Source organism: Artemia sp. Qi Xiang Cuo, chromosome 10 (genome assembly GCF_049724085.1).
Source record: "Artemia sp. Qi Xiang Cuo chromosome 10, ASM4972408v1, whole genome shotgun sequence".
Classification (NCBI taxonomy): Eukaryota; Metazoa; Arthropoda; class Branchiopoda; order Anostraca; family Artemiidae; genus Artemia; species Artemia sp. Qi Xiang Cuo.
The window spans coordinates 39,093,456-39,111,367 of NC_142803.1; the positions used below are offsets into that span (position 1 = coordinate 39,093,456).

General features: G+C 34.5%; 1 protein-coding gene across 6 annotated transcripts in view; it reads right to left on the bottom strand.

Annotated features, from left to right (window-relative positions):
• LOC148947745 (uncharacterized) overlaps positions 1 to 17,912 on the bottom strand; it is a 101,009-nt gene that overhangs the window by 44,683 nt on the left and 38,414 nt on the right. For all 6 annotated transcript variants that reach the window (XM_089095409.1, XM_089095412.1, XM_089095413.1 and 3 more), the window contains exon 2: positions 2,271 to 2,432. In XM_089095409.1, the coding sequence (XP_088951535.1) occupies positions 2,271 to 2,340 (70 nt within the window). In that variant the 5' untranslated portion in view covers positions 2,341 to 2,432. The remainder of the gene's footprint in view (positions 1 to 2,270; positions 2,433 to 17,912) is intronic.

A 17,912-nucleotide genomic window follows, 5' to 3' on the forward strand; every position in this document is an offset into this window, starting at 1 on the left:
GCCCTTTTGACAACCTGCATACGGATGGCAGGTTGTCCTCCGTACAACCGAAATATTATTTAAAAATTTCACCTTCATAGGTTGTGGATTTTAAACTAGCCAGACGACACTGTGTGTATACATTTAATGCTGCTTTTACGGTTATTGTAACTAAGGACACGAATAGAATTAAGTTAAAACTTTTAGGGAACTTCTAGGGGGAGTTTCAATTAAACGAAATACTATATGTAAGCAGGTATTAAAAGGGCATATAAACAATATGTGGTATATAATGACATGGGTAGCGATGCTTTATCATAGCTTGTAATATCATTGTTATTTTAAAGAACCTAATTTGTTTGAAAATTCAAAGTCTTAGTGCACTCTTAAGAGTCAAAACTAAGTGGAGGGCAATCAGCCCTCCTCTTTAGCTATTAATTTTCCAGACACTTGCAATCAAAATTTTAAGACAGCCATTTGTTCAGAATAGCTGAACGGCCTAGTAACTATATCTCTAGGGTTATTGGGTTGGTCAACCCCCCACTATTATGTAATTTCCAAATTATCCTTAAAACTAAATGTTGCTTTGAAATCAAATCAAAACGCACTGTTTGTATGCTGGTTGCCAATAAGGCATCTCAGCAGTATACCAAGAACGACTGAGGGTATTAAGCCCGAAGTATAAGGGTTACTTCTATTACTACTTCTGCTCTTAAAATTTTACTAAATCAAGAAGTGTACGGGTATATAGGCTGTGAAAGAGCATAGATATAATTTTTTGGGAATGGTATTAAGTTTTATTCATTATGTAAACTAGAGGACATATGTGACTAAATTAAACACTAATATTTGCGTCATGATTTTCAAAAGCGTTTTGTTGTTTTAAATTGCTCAAAAAATTTTCCCAGCATACAAATAGCAGGCAAAACTGTGGTGACTGTGTCAATATAAAACGAAGAGAAATTAATTTCAAAAAACGTTTTCCTAAAAATAAGTTTTTCTTTTTAGTAAAGAACTTCATTAAACCAAAAATGAAAAAAAATAGAATCAAATAATCAACCAAGCATACAACTACCAAAATTAGCATCAATAAATAAATGAAACCCAAAACGACAAGAAATTACAATAAATAACCGAGTCAAACTCAAAACGAGCAGAAATTAACATGAATAGGGTTCAAAACCCCTATGCTTTCTAATAGTCAGAACAAAATTTGCACTTTACTTTGGGTATTTTATTTTTCTTTGGTACTTTGGGTTTCATTTATATATTGATGCTGATTTGTGGTAGTTCTATGCTTGGTAGATTATTTTATTCTATTTTTGTTTATTTTTGGTTCTTTACTTTTTTAAAGACAACTTATTTTGTGGAAAAATTTATTTTTAATTAATACCATACAAGGATAATATCTTCACTAAAATTCTTCTATCAACAGAATCAAACGCTTGCTCACAATTTGTAAAACTGAAGACTAAAGGCGTTTGATATATCAGGCACTTCTCAATTATTAACCTAAGAATAAAAATATGGTCGACACATCTTCTATCATTTCTAAAACCACACTGTTCTTATCTTATAACTTTGTCTACAGCATCTCTCAGTCTAAAAAGTATCTTATTAGTGAGTAATTTGCTACCTTCAGAGACCAAACTAATGCCTCAATAATTACAACAGTCACTCTTGTCATCTTTCTTATTAAGTGGTGTAATTGAGGTTTTTTAAAATCACTAGGTTCTTCCCCTTTCTCAAAAATCATATTCATAATCTTCGGTTATTATTTTTTAATCCTTTTAGTCGCTAATTTTGTCGCTAATTTTTCTTCACAAAACAAATCTTCCTTCATGTCCAAGGTATCACAAACTTTTTCAATTTCCTCTATATCTTTTCCTGCAACTCTATCTCGGTTTAGCACAAACTCATAATGTTCTGCCCACTTTTCTTTAACCCTTTCCTTATCACTAATTGTGGCCCCGTTCCTATCTTTAAATGGGAGAAGTCCGGATCCAGAACTCCCTTTCAATTTATTAACATGCCAGTCCAACTTTTTACTTTTATTCTTTCAAGCCGTGTCTTCCAGAACTTCGGTAATTTTACCTATGTCCTGCACTTCACACTTCCTTAGTTCATATTTTAATGTATTCTCCGCTTTTTTTATATTTATTTTGTTTTCATATGATATATCACTCAGATAATTCTTGTACAGGCCTATTTTCCTGTCTATTAAACATAAATCTGTAGCTTTTTTTTATTTTATAACAGAAAACTTAACTGTACACTTACCGTTTACTTACCGTTTTTAATGAGAGAATCCTCATCAACTGTGATGAGATCAGCCGTTTTCGGAATTTGTGGCAAGTCCATGAAAGATCTTGGAATGGAGTTAATGCAAATTATGATAACTATAATACTATCACCGAAACTTGGACACAACACAGATTTTAGTCAGGAGAGTCCTAAAATACAAAAGATACAAGAATTGATGACAAGTAATGACTTAACTACTGCAGAGCAGATTTTTTCATAAGACATCTGAAAAAAAAGACTCAACTCCTTCAGCTGTCAATGGTATTACAAATCTGATTATTTTTTTTAAAGATTTAGAAGAGGATTATGACACACTTGCCATTGTGGCAATTAAAGTTGAAAAAATGAACATACCCTAATTTAATTTTCGTTTTCTTATATTGCGTGCGTTTTTCTTTTTTTTATATGAGCAATAAATATAGTATCCTTCTGTCAAGAATCAGTGATAAATTTGTTTTAAACTAAGCCTGCTACCATGACAACATGATTATAGAGAGGGAGTCGGGTAATGGAAATATGTTAAATATACAAGAATGCAATTTCAGAAGCAAAGGAACTTAATGTATTTATTTAAAAAAAGAAAGAAATAGTGGATAAAAAGCAACCAAAAGCAGAAGAGCCTGGCACATCAGTTTTTCAACCGTTTTTCCACATATTATGAATTAAAACTAACAAAAATTAATATAGATAAATAATATCTTATCACTCAAATAAAAAAAAGTATCTAAAATATCATAATTTTGAATTTGAGAAAAATTGTCACGAGTCTTGACGACTTTATTCACTAAAAACGCTACACATAAATTTATTAGAATAATTACTGATATTGTTTGCAGAATACACAGCAATTAATTTGAAGGCAGGTAGTGAGGAGGACCTCCAATGGTCCCTCGAAACTATTGCTTTGAATGTAAATTCTTGGTTTCATGCTAATCGGCTAATACTTAACCTACAGAAGTTGGAATCCAGAATCCTAGAATCCTAGAGAGCCCCCTGCTGGATTTTGAAAAATACAGTTTTGAGGGGTATTTTCATCGAAAAAAAATGATAAATCCCACCCCCTAAAAACATTTGTACTTTCACGGAGTACAAAGGAAAAGAAAGCAAGAAAGGAAGAAGAAAGAGAAGGAAAAAAGAAAGGAAAGAAACACTGACTTGTGGAGATAGGGATGGGAACCAAAATATAAATAAATCAATAATGCATTCAATCATCGAAACTTTAGGCGAAAATGACTATCTCTTTCAATTTCTATTTATATGTATAATGATGATGATTCACTTGCTACATAAAACAGCTTATATTTGTTGGTAATCTGGGGAAATTTATATCTTAAACTGAGTCAGTGAGTCTTGATCTCTTATTTTTAACAAACGGAAAAAGAAATTTATTCCTAGCTCTTGATAAATGGCTATGCTTAGTTTCAACCAGAAATGTCATGCTATGGAAATAATAATCTCTAAGCTTGACTTTTAAAAACCATATGCCCAAATTAAAGTGAAAAGTTTGTTGCAAATTGAGAATATAAGGAAATAAAAAAGATATTTTAGCTTTAGATAAATTTTCAATCTTCCTAGGGTGTTAAAAATGGTCCGGGATTGTTATTAATTTATTTTAAACAATTAGGAGCCCTCGTAAATATGAAAGGAAAATCAGCATCCCAAGCGCTTGGGAAATATTGAGAATAGCATTCAACTAATGAAAAATACAAAGTGTTCATGACTTAGTTTGGAAACAGACACTTTAATCTATGCAAACATCCGAGATTCCTGGACAACCACGTGTTTACTAATATCAAGGAGGCACACTTGTGCCTCTATAAAGAGGCGACCCACCACAATGTTAAGCGATTTCAGGTCCTAGAGGTCGCAGAGAGACGGCGGTAATCGCATTTTGTAGCCCAAGCTCAAACTAAGAAACTTGCAAAATTTCATCCTACTCCGACTTTATCTTCATGGGGTAAACTGGGCCGGAAGTTTTGACCCTCCCACCACAGCCCCGCTTTGACGTTGTCCGATTGGACTGAAATTTAGAGGTTAAGCTTTCCTAGGGCCCGGGAGCTTATCCTCGAAATTTCAGCTCAATCCGATCACTCCTTCCCTGTTTTCAAAAAACCAAATATAGCCACTTAAAATTCATTTTTTTTTTCTTAGCCACGCCTACAGGCCACAGTTGGCACCGGATCCGGTTGAATGAGGACTCATTCGAAGCAGAATTCGACCTGTTAGGGCCTTTTGATATTTTCAGACCGAAAAAATTATCCCCCAAATTTACATTTAAGAAAAACCTCGTTTTCCTATATGAGCCAATGTTAATTTAGCCCACCACAGCCCCTTTTGCACGTTGTCTGATCGGGCTAACATTTAGAGGATAAGCTTTCCTGCGGCCTGGGAGCTTATCCACAAAATTTCAGCTCGATTCGATCGGTCTTTCCCTGTTTCCCTAAAAACGAATATCAAGTTTTGCTTGCGTCAAAAAAGATTCCCATTACTAAAAAACAATTACAATTGTGTCTCTTTAGTGTAGCAGTCAAGACTACTGACTTTCGGGCGGACCACCCGGGTTCGAGTAAAAGCGCGAGAAGATTTTTTATAAGCTTAATTTGAATTTAAAAAAAGAAACTCAGTTTCTTTTTTATATTATTTGAAAAAAATTAAGTTTTATCAAGTGTTAGATAGACTGAGTTATAAGATCGACCCTTAAAAAACCCTGTCGAGACAGAAAAGAATAATAAACAATCATCAGTAGTAATCAATGTTATACTTTGCCGCCTTTATGTTCCTTCCGGTGTTATTTGCGTACTGCCATAGGACTATGCTATTTGCGTACTGCCCTAGCAATTTCTATGTTATTTGCGTACTGCCATAGGACCATGCTATTTGCGTACTGCCATATCAATTTCTATGTTATTTGCGTACTGCCATAGGACTATGCTATTTGCGTACTGCCCTAGCAATTTCTATGTTATTTGCGTACTGCCATAGCAATTTCTACATTATCCAATAGAAGCTTGACACCTTTTCAAAGAGAGCGTGTATAACTTGATTTGTGATGGAGATTTGAATAAAAGGAATAGTTTTCTTTACAGTTCATATTAGTTAGAAAATTAAATTCAGAAAAGATTAGTTTATTTGAATGGATATTAGTAGAGGAAAAAATGAGTAGTGCATATACATTATTGGAGATTAATCATGGAACTGACAACAGCATACGGGATTCTCGGGTACCCTATGTAGTTGTGGGAATAACCGCTGGTTGTAGACTTTGTCTGGAATTGACTACTATGAATGCCAGATACGTGATATCATTAAGCAAATTTAAGTAGGAAGAGCAACCATGTTTTGCTGGAAAAGTGAATATTCTCCATATAAATAAACTTCGGACAGCATAAGATGTCCTATCAAAATATATTGATGAGAACAAAATTAATCAGTGATTATTATTATTGTAATTATGTTCAATAACATTGTTTCTAAATTAATGTCATTTTTTTCTTTCTATAGTAGACTAGCGTATATTTTTTAGTTTAGAAAAAAATTCTGGTTAGTCTGAAGTTGGTTGTGAGAGAGTTAGGACTCTAAAAAAAAAAAAAATGGAAAGATTCGAGAAAGAGCGAATCATGGAGAATCTAGTTCTTATGGAAAAACGTTTGATTCTAGATGATGATTTTCTAGAATTGTCCATTCAAAGGAAGATATTTTCTCGGGGAATGCTTGTCGATATAATGAAAACTGATTCTCCATCATTAGACTATTGTATGAAGCTTCTACATTGTGGTCCAAATGTATTTACGCAATTTATTGATATATTGATTACAAAACTGAAAAATTATATTTTGGATATGCTTTTATACAATAGCCTTTAAATTTTGGACTTTTTTCGTAAGAAAGACGGCGCACAAGGATGATTTGCTCCTCTCTCTCTCTCTCTCTCTATCTCACACAATTTTTGTTGCTGCTATCTCAGTTTCATTGTGGCAGTGAGAGCTTAAAATTATGACAAAATGTTTCATACATGTCCGTTATGTATGTACTCACTGGGCAGCTGGTCATGATGTGAGAATTGCACAATGATTGATGAGTATGATGAAAAGTGTAGATTATGCAAACCGTGTAAATTTCATAGAGGATATGCTGTACAAATTAAAGGTTGTAATTCCTGTCTTGAAGAAGTGTGTGGTTCTCATCCCAGAGGTTACCTCTTTTCCAAGTGTCATTATAATAAATGTAAGGAATGGAAGAGTACATATCCCGTTATGATTGGACAAAACCCTATCGGTGATTTTAGTTTAGTGCTAAAAGATTGGTATCGTCACGGTTTTAGATTTTTCTAGGAGGAGAAACCAGGTCAATCATTCAACTGTTGGAACAACAAGAGAATATGGTTTCTACGTCATTGTTGTGAAGACAATGGGTTTTATGATTATAAACCCACTGATTTTTATTTGGCTGTGACGGAATGTGATTCGACACTTGAGGACACAGTTTATGAAATTGCTTCAAATAAGCAAATTGAAACATGTGAATTCTATAGAATGAATGAGAATAGTATCATTGACTATACAAAGAGATATGACAAGAGTACAGTAACACTCTACTGCAGAAAATGTGACCCTGACATTGCAGTACATTAGGATCAGTACACTGTGAATTCAGATAATCTATATGCACTAGTCATTGTCGACAAATACCTAGTAGTGGATGAAATCAAAAAAGTAGAAAAATTGTTTTATCATGCCTATGAAATTTTTTTTATTAATAAATAGTTTCGCATACATCTTTATAACATTTTATTCTTAGGGCACTAAAATCAATATTAAATACACTTGTAAGTATATTCTCCACTAGAAAGTCATTCAATCGAGGTAAGAACGTAGATGTTGAGAAACTGCTTGTAGGTATAGCCACGGCATCTGAACATGAAAAAGAGTAGTGCATGAAAGCCACATGTCTTAGTCGTTAAATACTGTACTCTTCGTTGATTTTTAATAATGGTTTTCCCACTGCTTTCAATAAACTTGCTGATGTATGGAGCATAGAATTTATACAATAGGCCAAGAGGATCAAAAAATTCAATATTCTTCGCTGTTTGAAAGATGCATAGCCAATAACCGGTCTTCAAAGTCGATGGACTGCTATTAACAATGATTAGGGTATTGTTAAGGGTATTGTTAACACTTGAAATTTTTTCAATGACGTCCGAAGGTATGCAATAGAACTTGTACTGGGAGATGTATGGATGGATATCAAATACATCAATTACTTGATTTTTGTATAAGGTCCTAACTCTAGTAGAACACTGCCTTCGGGTATGATTTACCAAAAGGTTTCAAATTGGCTCAGTGATATTAGCGTGATACTCTCAGTAAGAGCATCGGCAAATGTACACTCTAAACGAAAATTCCCTGTTCTTACTGTTCTCATATCCTGTGTGCCTGACAAGTCCAAAACACTAACCCCATGATTTTTTGAAAACATTGAATCGGTTATTCCATTTTCAAATAGTTGAGAGTCATCATCTAGGGATTGCATGGTCAACTCGTACAGAGTTCTATAGGATTTTTGTCAAATGATAGAGTGTACAGTGGAATACCATTCACTTTGCACACAAGGCTAGATAGATCGAAAAAATTAAAATCATGGGGGGATTCAGTCCAGGATCCAACGGCACTGCCACTCTTCACAAAGGCCAAAGCCAATTTTGATGGGATTTCTCCATTGATAAATGATGAATCGCTATAGCTACGAGAACTGGCGGCAATGTGACGTTGATTGGTGATTGTATGGAGGACAAGAAGTTTAATGTTGTTGCCATTGGCTCTTAGCTTTTCCACTGCCAATGCAACAGAGCTCATAACCTGTTGTTTTCAGACGCGAAGAATTTCCGATGTGATAATGACATGTGCACCGGGTGCTGTATCAACTATTTTTATCAAAATAAAATTCGATGGTGCCATCTGTAACTTTATATAGATCTTGATATTGGGGGGTAACCATTGGGATATATTGAATCCCTCATGATTTAGTTTTAAAATCAGATGATATTCACGGGTCACTGCTGTGGTAAAAACACCGTTAGTATCAACACCTGATTGATATTCATAGCCTAATTAATGTCCTCTCAACTGCTTGTACGCCTTTGGCGTCATCATCATAAATTTTATGTAGCTTGCATAGTTTGATAAATTATTGCTAGTGCTCACCAAAGTACCATTAATAAATACATTAATTTGTTTGAATAGGTTGTTTAGAATACAGTTTTCATAGGAGATACCATCTCCGGAATTTGGAGTTGTATTATCTGACTTTTTCTTCACCACAACATTTAAATCAATAAATGTTGACGACAAATCAATAAAATAGTTTTCATTGGAAAATATTTGAAAATTTATATTGTCCGAGAGGGGTTGTCGGGGATGAAATTATTCATAGTAGCCATACTTGACACTGACATTAACATTTTTAGCATTGAATAGATTAAATGAGGAACTGATTGATGGACATGATTCCTTGAGGGGGAGATAAGTCATCTTAAGAGAAGAAATCCTTCTTTGATCTAACAATCTTTTTCTTTTTCTTCTTATTGGCCTTCGTTGTTTTATTCCTCAAAGTCCTTGTTGATGTCCTTTGCTTCCTGCCTGGGTAGAGACTGATGAGTGAATGACGCGAACGCATCCTTTTCAATCCCTCCCCATTTTGTCAAGATTTTAATTGTTCACCAACGGCTCTTGCTGAATATCTAATATTTTCCTTAACACTCTCCATGAAATTCTTGCCGGACCCCCAGTCCTGTAGTGTGGAGGCAGCAAAATTTGATGCAGCTGGTACAAGATATTTTCTGGAAAGGGGTAGTGCCGAACGAAATAACCATGCAAACCAGCTACCAAGACCATAGCAACAGATTGTAGTACGACCCTTGTATTAGTCCAATACATTGCTTATTTGACGAGGACTCAAAGCTCCAATATAATCAATATCGGGATAAATAAATGAAATTCTTCCATTGTTCATTTTGGGTGATTGTGCCGTCGTTGACAATGGGTCGAAAATGATATGTGATCACTGGCAGCCTTTTGGTTGGTGACAGGGTATCGCCTGATTTGCTATATCGTGTTAACTGACAGGGTTATCAATATAAAGTATCTACATAATAATAATGAATTCTCCTTATAGTGCAGTGACGAATATGCTCGTGAGATGTTTTTCGTCTAATAACACGTTGGAGGGGGACATTTGAATTACCGACTCTCGACGTTTCCACAAAGGATGCATATAGAAATATGCAAGAATCCAAGAAAAAACAAGGTGGATAATCAGCAAAAATAACTTGATTCATCCCGTAAACAGTGCCAGCATTTTCTCCATGGATTAAATTTTGTTTAAAGCCAAGAAAATCTCTCAGTTTATAATTAAGACTAATTGTTTAGATTTCGACTGGTCAACTAATGTAAATCCTACCAAGTTCCAATGAATAATTAGGATAGAATATACCATTCCTGCAATATGAAATTTTTCTATTCCTTCTATGACACTAAATCCCCTTATTATCATATTCAATATACTTTAATCTGACATACGGATAGTCACTAGGTTTAAGTCATTCAACCCATTCATTTTCGGCATAGCCAAACCCATTGATACTCAAATCAAACGGCATAGATTTTATATATAACACACAATCCTTTCTCGGGATGTAAGAGGTATTATTGAGAATACAATCGACAAGAGCCACTTCATATGCACCGTCAAATTTGATGGCAGGGGATAGTTTTTTCCAAAGTGTTTACGCTCTCACTGCCACAATGAAACTGAGCTAGTAACATCAAAAAATTGTGTGAGATAGAGAGAGAAAGAGGAGTAAATCATCCTTGAGTACCATCTTTCTTATGAAAAAAAAGTCCTAAATTTCTAAACTAATGTTTAAAAGCATATCCACAATATCATTTTGCCGTGTCGTGATCAATATATCAATAAATTGTGTAAATGCATTTGGACCACAATGTAGAAGCTTCATACAATAGTCTAATGATGGAGAATCAGTTTTCATTATATCGACAAGTATTCCTCTAGAAAATATCTTCCTTTCAATGGACAACTCTAGAAAATCATCATCTAGAATCAAACGTTTTTCCATAACAACTAGATTCTCCATGATTCAATCTTTCTCCAATCTTTCCATTTTTTTTTTTTAGAGTCCTAACTGTCTAACCGCCAATTTTAGCCTAACAGGAATTTTTTCTACTCTAAAAAATTTACGCTAGTCAATTATAGAAAGAAAAAAATACCATTGATTTAGAAAAAGTTATATTGAACATAGTTACATTAATAATATTCACTGAGGCAGGCTGTTCTCTTCAATATATTTCGATAGGACATCCAATGCTGACCGAAGTTTATTTATATGGAGAATATTCACTTTTCCAGCAAAACATAGCTGCTCTTCCTGTTTAAATTTGCTTAATAATATCATATATCTTGCATACATAGTGGCCCATTCCAGACATAGTCTACAACCAGCAGTTATTTCCACGGCTAGATTAGGTACTCATGCATCACTACTGCTGTTGTTAACTCCATCATTAATCTCCAATAATGTAAATGCACCACTCATTTTTTCTTTACTAATATCCTCGCAAATAAACTATTCTCTTTGAATTCAATTCTCTTACTAATACGAATTGTAAGGAAAACTATTCCTTTTATTCAAATCCCAATCATCAATCAAGTTATACTCACTCTCTTTGAAAAGGTGTAAAGCTTCTATAGAATAATGTTGAAATTGCTATGGCAGTACGCAAATAACATAGAAATTGCTAGGGCAGTACGCAAATAGTATGGTCCTATGGCAGTATGCAAATAACATAGAAATTGCTAGGGCAGTACGTAAATAGCATGGTCCTATGGCAGTACGCAAATAACATAGAAATTGCTAGGGCAGTACGCAAATAGCATAGTCCTATGGCAGTACGCAAATAACACCGGAAGGAACATAAAGGCGGCAAAGTATAACATTGATTACTACTATCATCTAACAGTTAGTCAAGTAATAATAAGTAATAAACTGTACAAAAACGTGCAAAAATTATTTGAAAAAAACTACGTTTTCTAAAGAGTTAAAGAGGCTGAGTTACAAGGTCGAACCTTAAAACGTACAGGAATTAGGAGGCACAGTTGGGGGGCTGCCGCCCCCCAAACTCCCTGCTTTCCCAGCCTTTAAATAAAAAAAAGTTTTTTAAACTGAAAGTAAGGAGCGACATTAAATCTTAAAACGAACAGAAATTATTCCGTATATGAAAGGGGCTGTGCCCTCCTCAACGCCTCGTTCTTTACGCTAAAGTTTGACTTTCTCACAACTCTTTTTTTGAAACAATAAAAACTTTAGCGTAAAGCGCGAGGCGTTGAGGAGGGCACAGCCCGTTTCATATACGGAATAATTTCTGTTCGTTTTAAGATTTAATGTCGCTCCTTACTTTCAGTTTAAAAAACTTTTTTTTTTATTTAAAGGCTGGGAAAGCAGGGGGTTTGGGGGGCGGCAGCCCCCAAACTGTGCCTCCTAATCCCTGTACGTTTTAAGGTTCGACCTTGTAACTCAGCCTCTTTAACTCTTTAGAAAACGTAGTTTTTTTCAAATAATTTCTGCACGTTTTTGTACAGTTTATTACTTATTATTACTTGACTAACTGTTAGAGGATAGTAGTAATCAATGTTATACTTTGCCGCCTTTATGTTCCTTCCGGTGTTATTTGCGTACTGCCATAGGACTATGCTATTTGCGTACTGCCCTAGCAATTTCTATGTTATTTGCGTACTGCCATAGGACCATGCTATTGGCGTACTGCCCTAGCAATTTCTATGTTATTTGCGTACTGCCATAGGACTATGCTATTTGCGTACGCGCGCGCACGTAACCTCGTCTAAATTAACCTTAAAAAAATGGAATAAAGCTATGTCGACTTTGCATGTCTCTCTCACTATGTATGCGCCGTCGCGGTGTGTAACCAATCACCAATCAAGTTATTGTATATTGAGCAACCTCCGCTGTCTCTGATTGGTCCCAAAAATGAGTGTTGTCTAAAAAACCAGTCTGGTTGAAAACGTGGAGTTTTCGTACTGCTCACTTTTTGCAATGTGTAGGAACCAGTGGGGAATCCCCGCTCGTTTGGAAATGTGCCAAGGAAAGGCATGCAAATAGCATGTAGTTTCAAAACATGTTTAATCACGTTTCTTGAATGAAGTATCTGTACTGTATATTCAAGAGGTGAAATCAATAAAGAGCTTGTAACTTACTTACAAATATTTTCATATTTTCTTGAATGAAATTTCCGTATTGTGTATCCAAGAGTTGACTTCAAGAAAGAAATTGCTACTTACTGAGAATTTTTTCATAATTTCTTGAATTAAATTTCTACATCGTGTAGCTAAGTGAAAATTGTATTTCTACATCGTATATCTAACTCGTGAAAACAATAAAGAGTTTGTTACTTACTTAGAATTTTGTCATAATTTCTTGAACGAAATGTCTTTTTGTTTATCCAGCAGGTGAATTCAAGAAAGAATTTGCTACTAAGTTACAATTTTTTGATAATTTCTTTAATGAAATTTCTGTATACTGAGAATTTTTTCATAATTTCTTGAATTAAATTTCTACATCGTATATCTAACTCGTGAAAACAATAAAGAGTTTGTTACTTACTTAGAATTTTGTCATAATTTCTTGAACGAAATGCCTTTTTGTTTATCCAGCAGGTGAATTCAAGAAAGAATTTGCTACTTAGTTAAAAAAATTTTATAATTTCTGTAATGAAATTTCTGTATTGTGTATCCAAGAGGTGACTTCAAGAAAGAATTTGTTACTTACTTACAATTTTTTCATAGTTTCTTAAATGATGTTTCTGCATTGTGTATCCAAGAGGTGACTTCAAGAAAGAGTTTGTTACTTGCTTACAATTTTTTCATAATTTCTTAAATGAAATTTCCGTATTGTGTATTGTGTATCCAAGAGGTGAAATCAATAATGAGTTTGTTACTTACTTACAAATATTTTCATAATTTCTTGAATGAAATTTTCATGTTGTGTATCCAAGAGTTGACTTCAAGAAAGAAATTGTTACTTACTGAGAATTTTTTCATAATTTCTTGAATTAAATTTCTACATCGTGTATCTAAGTCGTGAAAACAATAAAGAGTTTGTTACTTACTTAGAATTTTGTCATAATTTCTTGAACGAAATGTCTTTGTTTATCCAGCAGGTGAACTCAAGAAAGAATTTGCTACTTACTTACAATTTTTTTTATAATTTCTTTAATGAAATTTCTGTATTGCGTATCCAAGAGGTGACTTCAAGAAAGAATTTGTTACTTACTTACTTACAATTTTTGTCATAGTTTTCTTAAATGAAGTTTCTGCATTGTGTATCCAAGAGGTGACTTCAGGAAAGAGTTTGTTACTTGCTTACAATAGAATTATTCTAAAGAATAAAGACGGTTTAAGCTTAAAGATATTTATTGCTTAAACGCATAAACAGATTTTTTTTTGAGAAAAAAAACACAACAACAAATGTTTACATAAAAATAGTACTTAGAGTTCACTCTTAAACATCCACAAACGATGGTCCCGTGATATAGAATAGTTTTTAACATGTCTTATGGATTTATCAAGATCAGGTATGTTCTTAGGTATCCACTGTGCGAAGAACCTAACCTCGTCTTCAGGACGGTGATAACCCCCTTCAAATTTAGGACACTTAAACTTTTCTAAATTGAAAAGTGGAATCCTAGGGTCACACTTTTGAATTAAAACTTTATCTATAGTTTCTTGCGAAAACACACAAAATCAGAAAAAATGTTCAATGTTCCTTTAGTACCTACGCAATTAGACTAAAAATGAAGATATTTATGCAGAGTTTCAACTAGATATGGCTAATTTTGCTAAATACCATCTATTTTATTGATAAAACACACAACATCAGACAAAATTGTTCAATGCTCCGTTAGTACCTACGCAACTAGGTTAAAAATAAAAATATTTATGTACATTTTCAACCAGATATGGCTAGGTTTGCTAATGTTTCTAAACTATTCTATATTCTTTCATTAACCAAATTAGCAGTATATAAAAGAATGGTAGCATTAGATGTCCTATCGAAATATATTGATGAGAACAAAATGCATCAGTGATTATTATTATTGTAATTATGTTCAATAAAATTGTTTCTAAATCAATGGTGTTTTTTCTTTCTATAGTAGACTAGCGTATATTTTCTAGAGTAGAAAAAAATTCTGGTTAGTCTGAAGTTGGTTGTTAGAGATTTAGGACTCTAAAAAAAAAAAAATGGAAAGATTGGAGAAAGAGCGAATCATGGAGAATCTAGTTGTTATGGGAAAACGTTTGATTCTAGATGATGATTTTCTAGAGTTGTCCATTCAAAGGAAGATATTTTCTCGGGGAATGCTTGTCGATATAATGAAAACTGATTCTCCATCATTAGACTATTGCATGAAACTTCTACATTGTGGTCCAAATGCATTACACAATTTATTGATATATTGATCACGACACGGCAAAATGATATTGTGGATATGCTTTTAAACATTCGTTTAGAAATTTAGGACTTTTTTTTCATGAGAAAGATGGTGCTCAAGGATGATTTACTCCTCTCTCTCTCTATCTCAGACAATTTTTGATGTTGCTAGCTCAGTTTCATTGTGTCAGTGAGAGTGTCAACATTTTGGACAAAACTATCTCACGACCTCGAATTTGACGTTGCGTAGAAATTTGCTCTTGCCGATTGTTTTTTCAAAAATACCTTTGAAGTCCCGAGAAAGGCTAGTGTGTATTATATAGAATTTATGCCATTCGTTTGGAGTATGAATGGGTTTAGTTTTGTTGACTATGAATTGGTTTAAGCACTTAAACATGTCAGATTGAAATATATTGAATATGATAATATGGGAGATTTGTGTCGTACAATCAATAGAAAAATCTCATATCGTAGGAATGGTATATTCCATTTTAATTATTCATTGGAACATGGTAGGATTTACATTAGCTCAACTGTCGAAACTGAAAAAATTATTCTCAATGACTATCTGAGATATTTTCTTGGCTTCAAACAGAATTTGATCAATTGAGAAAATGCTGGCACCGTTTACGGGATGGATCAAGTTATTTTTGCTGATTATCCACCTGGTTTTGCCTCGGACTCCAGCATATTTCTCTATGCATCCTTTGTGGAAACGTCGAGAGTCGGTAATTCAAATGTCCCCCTCCTACGTGTTCTTGAACGAAAAACAACTCATGAACTTGTTCATCACTATAATATAAAGCATCTTCAGTATGTTCCTGTAAACAATTCGTATTTGGAACTCCGTCAGTTAACACTAAGAAGTGAATTGGGTGATCCTCTAGCAAAAACAAAAGGCTTAGCAGTGATTACATGTCATTTTCGACCCATTGTCAACGACGGCACAATCACCTAAAATGAACAATGTAAGAATTCCATTTGTCTCTCCCGAAATCGGTTTCTATGTTGGTGCTTTGATTCCATGTCAAATAGGCAATGCATTGGACTGCTAAAAGGGTCATACTACAATGTCTGGCTATGGTCTTGGTAGCTGGTTTTCTAAGCAATTTCGTTCTGCACTACCCCTTGCCAGAAAATATATCGTGCCTGCTGTATCAAATTTTGCTGCCTCAACACTAGAGGACTGGGGGTCGGGCAAGAATTTCAAGGAGAGTGTTAAGGAAAATATTAGATCTTCAGCAAGAGCCGTTGGTGAACAATTAAAATCTCGACAAAATGGAGAGGGATTGAAAAGGAGGCGTTCGCATCATCCACTCATCAGTCTCTACCCAGACAGGAAGCAAAGGACCTCAACAAGGACTTTGAGGAATAAAACAACGAAGGCCAATAAGGAGAAAAAGAAAAAGATTGTTAGATCAATGAAGGATTTCTTCTCTTAAGATGACCTATCTCTCCCAAAAGGAATCATATCCATCAATCAGTTCCTCATTGAATCTATTCAATACTGAAAATGTTGATGTCAGTGTCAAGTGTGGTTACTATGAACAATTTCATCCCCAACAACCCCTCTCGGAAAATATACCCATTCAAATATTTTGTAATGAAGACTATTTCATTGATTTGTCGTCAACATTTATTGATTTAAATGTTGTTCTGAAGAAAAAGTCAGATAATACAACTCCAAATACCGGCGATGGTCTCTCCTATGAAAGCTGTATTCTACACAACCTATTCAAACAAATTAATGTATTTATTAATGGTACTTTGGTGAGCACTAGCAATAATTTATCAAACTATGCAAGCTACATACAATTTATGATGATGACGCCAAAGGCGTACAAGGAGATGAGAGGACAATCATTGGGCTATGAATATCAATCAGGTGTTGATACTGACGGTGAGTTGACTACTGCAGTGACCCAGGAGTATCATCTAGTTGGAAAATTAAATCATGTGATATTCAATATATCACAATGGCTACCCCCCAATGTCAAGATTGACATAAAGTTACAGATGGCACCATCGAATTTCATTTTGAGAAAAACACTTCCTGCAGCACCCAATGCAAATGTCATTATCATATCGGCAATTCTCCATGTCTGAAAACAACAGGTTATGAGTTCTGTTGCATTGGCAGTGGAAAAGCTAAGAGCCAATGGTAACAACATTAAACTTCTTGTCCTCCATACAATCACCAATCAACGTCACATTGCCGTTAGTTCTCGTAGCTATAGCGATTCATCATTTATCATTGGAGAAATCCCATCAAAATTGGCTTTTGCCTTTGTGAAGAGTGGCAGTGCCGTTGGATCCTGGACTGAATCCCCCCATAATTTTAATTTGTTTGATCTATCTAGCCTTTTGTGCAAAGTGAATGGTATTCCACTGTACACTTTATCATTTGACAAAAAATCCTATAGAATTCTGTACGAGTTGACTGTGCAATCCCTAGATCATGACTCTCAAATATCTGAAAATGGAATAACCGATTCGATGTTTTCAAAAAGTCATGGGGTTATTGTTTTGGAACTGTCAGGGACTCAGGATATGAGTATAGTACGAACTGGGAATGTACGTTTAGATTGTACATTTGCCGATGCTCTGGGGGAGAGTATCACGCTAATATCATTGAGTCAATTTGGAACCTATTGGGACATCACACCCGACGGGAGTTTTCTACTAGAGCTTGCACAATGAACACAAACCAACTAATCAATGTATTTAGTATCGATCCATACATGTAGCATTACATGTCTCACTGCATACCTTCAGACTTCATTGAAAAAATTCCAAGTGTTAACAATACCCTAATCATTGTTAATAGCAGTCCATCGACTTTGAAGACCGGTCATTGGCTATGCATCTTTCAAACAGCCAAGAATATTGAATTTTTTGATCCTCTTGGTCTATTGTATAAATTCTATCCTCTATACGTTAGCAACTTTATTGAAAGCAGTGGGAAAACCATTATTCAAAATCAACGAAGAGTACAGGATTTAACGACTAAGACATGTGGCTTTCATGCACCACTCTTTTTTATGTCCAGATGTCGTGGCTATACCTACAAGCAGTTTCTCAACATCTAAGTTGACTTACCTCGATTGAAATA